This window comes from Pyxicephalus adspersus, chromosome 2 (genome assembly GCF_032062135.1).
Source record: "Pyxicephalus adspersus chromosome 2, UCB_Pads_2.0, whole genome shotgun sequence".
In the NCBI taxonomy this organism is placed as follows: Eukaryota; Metazoa; Chordata; class Amphibia; order Anura; family Pyxicephalidae; genus Pyxicephalus; species Pyxicephalus adspersus.
Genome location: NC_092859.1, coordinates 109,911,209 through 109,919,694, shown reverse-complemented (window position 1 = coordinate 109,919,694; position 8,486 = coordinate 109,911,209). Strand labels below are relative to the sequence as shown.

General features: G+C 41.2%; 1 protein-coding gene across 2 annotated transcripts in view; it reads left to right on the top strand.

Annotated features, from left to right (window-relative positions):
* The first annotated feature begins 2,287 nt into the window (after nt 1-2,287).
* The window catches only part of TAF3 (TATA-box binding protein associated factor 3), a 68,594-nt gene continuing 62,395 nt past the window's right edge, over nt 2,288-8,486 (top strand). For both annotated transcript variants that reach the window (XM_072401824.1, XM_072401823.1), the window contains exons 1-2: nt 2,288-2,580; nt 7,059-7,301. In XM_072401824.1, coding sequence (XP_072257925.1) covers nt 2,415-2,580; nt 7,059-7,301 — 409 coding nt within the window. In that variant the 5' untranslated portion in view covers nt 2,288-2,414. The remainder of the gene's footprint in view (nt 2,581-7,058; nt 7,302-8,486) is intronic.

The following is an 8,486-nucleotide window of genomic DNA, read 5'->3' as shown; positions in this document are numbered from 1 at the left end:
GACAGTATGTCTCTGAACACCTCAGAATTCATTCAGCTGCTTCTGTCCTGTGTCACATCATGGATAAACACTAGTGTCCCAGTGCCACTGGCAGCCATGCACACCATCACACTGCCATGTTTTACAGATGATGTGGTATGCTTTGGATCATGAGCTGTTCCACGCCTTCGCCATACTTTTTTCTTGCCATCATTCTGGTTAAGGTTGATCTTGGTTTCTTCTGTCCAAAGAATGTTTTTCCAGAACTGTGCTGGCTTTTTTAGATATTTTTTTTAGCAAAGTCTCAATCTTGCCTTTCTATTCTTGAGGCCTTAAAGTTGCTTGCACCTTGCAGTGCACCCTCTGTAGTTACTTTCATGCAGTCTTCTCTTTATGGTACACTTGGATATCGATACGCCTACTTCCCTTCCTGGAGAGTGTTCACTTGGTTGGCTGCTGTGAAGCGGTTTCTCTTCATCATGGAAATGATTCTGCAATCATCAAATGTAGAGACTTGTGTTGACACATAAGCTTCCAATGGAGACTATAGGTGACCATTTGGATAAACCCTACATAGACAAAGTCTGCTGGTAGAGCTATTAGGAAAACCTGCTCTGAGAAATGCTATGCAGCCATCACTAGATTAGTGGAGATATAAGAAGCACTGGGATGGAATATATGACAAGTGTTTGTGATACACAGTGCTTTGGCTAAGTAAATAGAATCCATTTATGGTTTATATCAATAGATGTATGGTTCTGATGGTAAACTTATTTGGAGAGAACTGCCTGGGCAACAAAGCAAAAATCATTATGACTGCACCAGATCCTGAACCTTTCAATCTTCATATTTCTGTTTTGAGAACTTCTCTTAAATGGTCCAATCCGAAGAGCAGCTATAGTCAAGGTCTGGGACTCAAATGAACGACTGCGGATATGTTGTGCAATTTTGTTCAAACAAATTTTATCTGACATGTCAAAAGATTGCAATGGATTTATTCTGGAGATTTCTGTCATTCTCTACCGTGTGTGCGCAGATGTCAGTAGACAACGAACAATCATTTGCACAAGCATGGCCAGTAAGAATGTAGTCAGTACTGTGGTCTGCTCAGTTTTGCAATTTGTTATACATACACACAGCATTGTAGGTTGAAAAATCATTGTATGAATCCACTCTTTTTTTGAACAAATTTTCTAATGCAGGCTTACCTAACCAGGGTTTCCATGGAACCCCAAATCCTCCATAGCAGTGGTCGCAGACCTTTTGGACATCATGGACCACTAAATTTATAGACTCTGGACCACGCATGTGCAGGGAGCCAAGTATCTCTCAAAGGGAAGAAACATCCCCCAGAGTGACTTCATAATACCAGAACCCACCCACTCTCCCATCACAGGTCTGAACCTCCAGAGACACAACCTGCCCACCACCCTGAGCCTGAAATCCATACAGAGGAAATGGTCTGCAGCTCTTGGAGCCAGCTGTATAACGCTGATGTGTTTAGTTGTCTATAAAGCTATGAGCTCTTCCAGCCACCACTTTGATTTACATTTTTTCCCACAGACCACCAATTTAAAAGTCTTTTTACCCCATTGATCCCCAATAAATTCCCAGGTTTTCCCGAGGCCTAATTTTTTTTTAAAGTTTGTACAATCAGGCAGGTCATTATTTCTCAAAGGGATGGGCAATGTCCCTTCTGCAATAATGCAACTTACCAGATTGCTCTGGGTTTCCGGCACAAAGCTGCATATGTGCTGCACCAGCTTTACTCATTAGGAAAACCCAACATTCCCTTCAATGTCCTGGGATAAGGTATAGATATGCCATCCCAGCATGGCAAATATCACCCAGAAGGAAGATGGCGGCACTGGAATGTGAGAGGTAAGTTAGCCAGGTTTTGTGTTGCTTTAAGCGTTTCTCTGGGGTAAAAATTCGGAAACAAAAGTTTGGAAGAGTGGAGCACGTGTCCTCATAGGACCCCGAAATCTGAACACAATTTCCCCATTTCTCTTCTTTCTGTGTGACAATAATCACAGCCAGCAGTGCAGAAGGCCCATTCCTTCCCTTACTCTCTAGGCTGGAGATACTCTATAATTCCCATACATGAGCATCCTATAGCCATCCCCGGTAGCAGTAACACGCAGAGCTCCGCTCCTCTCCTACCCGGCCAGCTACAACGGTTCCAACCAGCCTCCCTATAACCCCTCCTATAGCTGGAGATGGCTGATTACCGAGCTATAGATCACAACCGGAAGTACCCTGACGAGCCACTCTGCGATGGATTGGTACAGCCTGCAGTTTCTGCTAAGCGACGAGGGGAGGAAAGGCAAAGATGGCGGCAGGATTGAGAGCGCGGAAGGGGCCGTGCGGTTAATCGAGGAAGAAACGGAGATCCCGAGGTGCCTGGACGTGTGATGGGAGCGGGATAAATCGGGATGTGTGAGAGCTACTCGCGCTCGCTGCTGCGGGTGTCGGTGGCGCAGATCTGTCAAGCTTTAGGCTGGGATTCCGTGCAGGTTACCGCCTGCGACCTACTCACCGATGTCCTGCACCGGTACCTGCAGCAGCTGTGCCGGGGGGCCCACCGCTACTCTGAGCTGTGTGAGTATCTCCTCTGATCGTACAATGGCCAAAGGCAGGGATAGCATGTGCCCGGTTTGTGTAGGGGGTCAGTGAGCTCAGCATTCCCCTAAACCCCCCTTACATTGCACCCTGAGATCGGGGTGACCCCAGGGACCAGCGGGTTAGTGTACAATGTGGGGTGCAGGCAGTGCCAGGCAGGGCTGCCATACAGAGTGCTGTGTCTGTATCCCAGGCAGATGTCAACAAAAGCACGTGGGTGCACCCAGACTGCAGACTTGTCTCTGTTCTGTCCATCAGTGTTATATTATTTATATTCTGTTTATTTCATGGCCAGACATCTCTGTATTGGTCCTGTTAGAGCTGATCTATGGGGTGCTGCCCCTTAGTTATAACACCCCGGGTATAGAGGTGTGTTGGGAGTCTGACCTCTGACCCCTGTGTTTATTTCACATCTCAGCCATCATCAGCAATCTCCTCTGACTCCGCTTGCTCCGGAGCTTGCTATTAAAATACTCTGTACATGACAATCCAAGTTCTGCGTGTTAGTACAAGGCTGCGGGAATCGCTTCTCTGTGCATGGATCAGTGGATTTTTTTAAAAATGTAATGGTTTTTGTTGTACTTAATATCGGCCTGTAAAGAGAAATATGAAATCTGACATTGCTATTATTATTATTACACAATATTTATATAGTGCCGACATATTACTTAGAGCTGTACAAAGTCCATGAAACGACTATGAACATTGTACAGCGCTGCATAATATGATGGCACTATATAAATACCATGTAATAATCATAATAGCTGAAAGTTACTGAAATTGGTATGATGAGTTTATCACCTGGTTAGTTCAATATTTCGATAACTGCCTGCCATATCCCCACAGTATTGTAAAAATTCAAAGTATGCAGAAAGAAAGGGGACTTATTTGGCACATGTATAAAATCAAATAACAAAAACGTTTTATTTAGAAAATATTAAAACACCAATTAAAGAGTATGCCATTTGTCTTAACATACAGGACTGCACGATCTGAACGTCAATATTGCTCATAGGTTGGACCATAGTATATCAAATGGTTTAACAGCTTACAGTATAGCATCTCACAACATTAGAGCGTGTCTCGATGCGTTTCATGGTCAATGCCGCTTCATCAGAATAATAACGTTGAGAGATAATTACTTGTAGCATATATTATACATTACAGTATCTTGTCACCTTCATTCAAATATAAATAGGGCCTCAAAGCAAACCAAGATCCCATGAATAGGGTAAGTGCAAACCAACAGGCAATAATGGAGAGGAATGCCTGTATAGATGTAGATGAATTACCACTTCAAAAATGAAGGCGATAGACCACAGGTCCCAGCTCTGATAGCTCCTGCTGTCAGTCCTAATAATCATAATGCTCATGTCACTAGCTGTTTCTCAAAGGAGCTCACAATCTAATTTCCTTGCCATAGTCATATGTCTTTAATACAGTCTAAGGTCAGTTTTGGGGGGAAGACAATTAACCTAACTGCATGTTTTTGCAATGTGGGAGGAAAACGGAGTACTCAGAGGAAACCCTAGCAAACACGTGGAGAGCCTGCAAACTTCATGCAGATACTGTCCTGGCCAAGATTCAAACCTGGGACCAGGGTGTTAACCACTGAGCCACCATGCTGCTCCATGGACTATCAAGTTTTTAAAGTTGCAGGCCATTGGGCTGCCGTTCTATATCTTACTTTATTATTTGGAGAGTCAAACCTACTTAAACCGATATTTTATTTTTCTTTTGGAATAAATAGATCGTCGTCCTCCTCCTAGTTTGTTTTTGTTTTGTATTTCGTGTCCCCTTTAAAAAAAAAAAGGCAACTTCACTTTCTGTAGGCACCATATGATATAAGACCAAATACCCTTAGACAAGTGATAGTGTTCCCATCTCTGTTCCTATACCTGTGACAACAGAAAACGTTGTATTGTAAAACTTCTGTGTTATGGAGAATATTCTGATCTTCCTATAACTCTTAGAACACAATTTAGCCCATAGGAGAGGACCTCTCAAAGTTTTTAGCACCTTTTGGATTTTTACCATCTTTTGCAGGCTTAATCAATCCCAACCACTGCTATGTGCAGGCAGTTGTGGTGGATTGGGGCTTCGGTTTCTTCTTCTTGACAATACTGAACTACAGTTAACCCAGGATTCATGAAGTTGAGGTTTACACTGCACAATATTGAAGAGGGCGGCTAACAGTGGTGTGCAGCTGCAAGTCTGCGGGGGCTACGTACAAAGTCCAATAATCTTAAGGCTGGTATCGGATGAGAATCTGGCAGGTGTACAGCGCTCGTCTGATGTTATTCATGGATCTGTCCTGGTGGAACAACGAATGATCGTAATGCAAGTGAAGAGAGTGCAGCAGGGTGCCACTCCGTCATTTCCCCTTGTCTCTATGTTCAGCACTCGTTCAGTCTTTTGTCGTTGGAAAGGATGGTGAAAGATCTTTTCCAATGACAATTATTGAACATATGTTTGTAGCCCTATAATGAGTTTATTTTCTCTACACTGATCTGTCTACTTTTTAAATAAAATAAAAAACATTGGCATCCACATGTCTGGACACCATTTAATTTAGATGAGAAGTGGAGCTCTTGGCGTGGGATAAGAATCAGTAGATAAGAAGAGATGGTGATATAAATCCATCTGTGTATGTTGTATAGAAGCTAGTTTTATCAAATATCCTCTACTTGCAAAGACAACATTCCTGCTTTTACCCAAACGTGGCCAAGAGTTATTGGTAATACTTGACTAACTACTATGTAACATCAATCAGAGCTCACAATACAAATCTTCCCTAATGGACCTTCCTTTATTCTTCATACATCATGGAAGTAATAACTTACCTGAAACCAATGCTGGATGGTGTTAAAATGATCATGAAGATGTTGACTCTAATTTACTAAAATTATAGAAAAGGGATCTGAAATGAAAGTGTGGTTGTTGATGTAGAATCCTGATTTATTTGGAATGTGAAAGCAAACTGATTATGGAGACATTCTGGATCATGTTGTGTAAAAAAATTACATAAAACAAGAAGCATGTATAATGTTTACACATCCGTGGTGATCAACTTGAATATTAAAAAGGGTCTCAAGTTGAACTTCTGTTACTTCGAGAGGGCCACACAACAGTGTGTTTGTGTTGGGGTGCACTGTATGAAGTTAGTAAAATAATTGGGTCTCAGTGCCTGAAAACTTCTGTCCTGCTTGCTGAAAAGAAGAGAAACATGCTGATGAGAGAGTCTGAGCATTGATAGTCACTATGATAACCATAGCATTACAGTTTCCTCCCCAGCTCTTCTTAGCTGCACTAACCACCCGGATGTGTTTGGGTGGTTACTGAAAATTTGGGTTACAATACAGAGGCTGCCTTCCACCTACAATTTCTTCCCACCTCCCAAAAAACTCTGGGTTAAACCCTTTATTAGTATCAGTGGATTTAGAGCAGAACTAAACCCACCAATACTCACCTGTCCCCCCATCATGTTCTTCTCTATCTTCTCCCTTCTTGTTTTCCATATCACAATCTTTGGCACTCTCGCGTTACTTCAGTCCTGGCACATACTATAAATACGTATAGTTATATTAGAAAGAACATCTCCTGTCCCTTTCTGCAATAAACACCTGCCTGAATCACAAAACTGGGGCTTTAGTTCTAGTTTAATAGTAAACCCCCAACTTTGGTGTCAATGGACACATTAATATCCCCAGCATAAGTGTCACCAGGCTTAATATTAAAGCTCCAGTATTGCCGTTGACTATAAAAGTTGGTAGGTGCTTCTTGTAAGTAACATAGCCTTGGGATGTCCTGTACAGAAAAGAAGTCCAACCAGAACCTTGACTCAGATATTTATACCATGTGCTGAGAATTACCTAAGCCTCAGGTTTGTTCCTTTTTTTTTTTTTTTTTTTTTTTTTTTTTTTTTTTTTATTGATTTTAATACAGAGATTGTTTAGGGATTATAATGAAGACTTACTCCTATGTTTAGGTTTAAAAAGCATTTTGAAGGGCTTTGCATTTATATGTTAGGAACAGTAAATTGCATTTTCTAAAATTTCTCCTTGTAGTGTATATATGTCTGCACACAGGTAGTTATTATTATTAATACTATTATTATAAATAAACAGTTTTTTTTATAGCGCCGACATATTATGCAGAGATGTACATTAAATGAGAGTTGCAAATGACAGGCAGATGCAGACAGTGACTAGGATGTGGGGGAAATAACACACAATATGAGGGGAGATATGTAGTAGTGTGGAGGGGTTTAAAGGCAAAGCACGAGGAAGAATGGATAAGTCTGGCTGCAGCATTCATAATAAATTGTAGAGGAGAGAGTCGGGTTAGTGGAAGACCAGAGAGAAGGAGGTTACAGTAGTTAGTTGCCTTTTGGTAATAAAACCAAAAAATGTACCTTTTCATTGTATTGTATAACTGAACTCTCTTTTGTATTGTAGATGGACGGACAGACCCTGTTTTGGATGATGTTGGCCAAGCCTTTAAATTAATGGGAGTGAATCTTCATGAACTGGAAGATTACATTCATAATATTGAACCAGTAACATTCCCTCATCAGATCCCATCCTTTCCTGTCAGCAAAAATAATGTGCTGCAGTTTCCTCCTCCCGGAAGCAAAGATCTTGAAGATCGAAAGGAATACATACCTGATTACTTACCGCTCATTGTCTCATCACAGGAAGGTACAGTGTACAACTCAGCTTTTCTCTTTTCATCTTTCCTAATGACAGAATTGGTTTGGTTCAGCAATTTTTGTTTTGTTAGTAGCTGTGCGAGAATATGGACTGGATTCATCACAGAAACGCAATAATGTAACAGTTTAGTGCAGGGTTTCCCAACTTTCCTAACATGGAGAGAACTCTTCAAATTACTTTTAGGTCCTCAGGGAACCCCTAGTATAATTACTATATCCACAGCTTATATTAATTTTGCTTGGTGGTCAGTGGGAAGAATACCTTTTACATTGCTGGCCAATAGGAAGAATGTCACCCTTACAGATAGCCAAAAAGATCATTGGTGTCACTTAAACTGACCTGAGAGGTACAAATTGCTCAAGGAACCCCCTAGCAACCTCTGGGAGAACCCTGTCCAGGAAACTTTGTTTAGTGTTTCAATTAATCTACATGGGTGCTAAATAATTGTATTTTTCAATGTAACCTAATACTGCAGCCTTCCATTATAGATGAGCAGCAGAAATAAGTAAAGTAACATTTTCAGAATACCACATCCCATGGTGTCCACAGCATGAGCAAAATAAATATCAGTTTGTGGAACAGAACTGGTAATTATCACAAACAGTGTATTAAGCAATTTTTTTTTTCTTCGATAGGTAATGATGGTAAGGGGGTTTAATTTAGCCAGCATAGATTAGGCTCCTGTAAAGGTGGAATGCTTTGGAACAAATTTTCCAAAGAAATGAAAATGACTAGTTTGGGGTAATTTAAATTGATTGATAGTTAAATTTCACCTTACTGAATCAGCTCAGAAAAATCTGTCTTTTTGAGAGATTTTACAACAGCAGGTCACAATGGAGATCTAACTGCAATACGGAGCGCTCTGTATAAGCCTTTGGTGTAGTGGGATTGCTGAGGAGGAGAGGAGCAAGTAAGGGATACTACGAGTGTGGCCCTCTCCTGCTCTCTTCCTCCTCTCACTCAGCTGTCAAAACCCAAAACCTCTATTGCCCAATGAGTCTCTGGCATTGGAAAAAATACTCACAAATATAAGAGTCTTCTCCGATATGTCATGTTCAGTGAGTTCTTTATTCACACCCCAACATAGGGGACTTATAAGAGCAGGACAGCTCTTTGATTATTTCATACTTTGACTTATGACTATGTACTGGTAGTACCCATTGAGTATTTTTT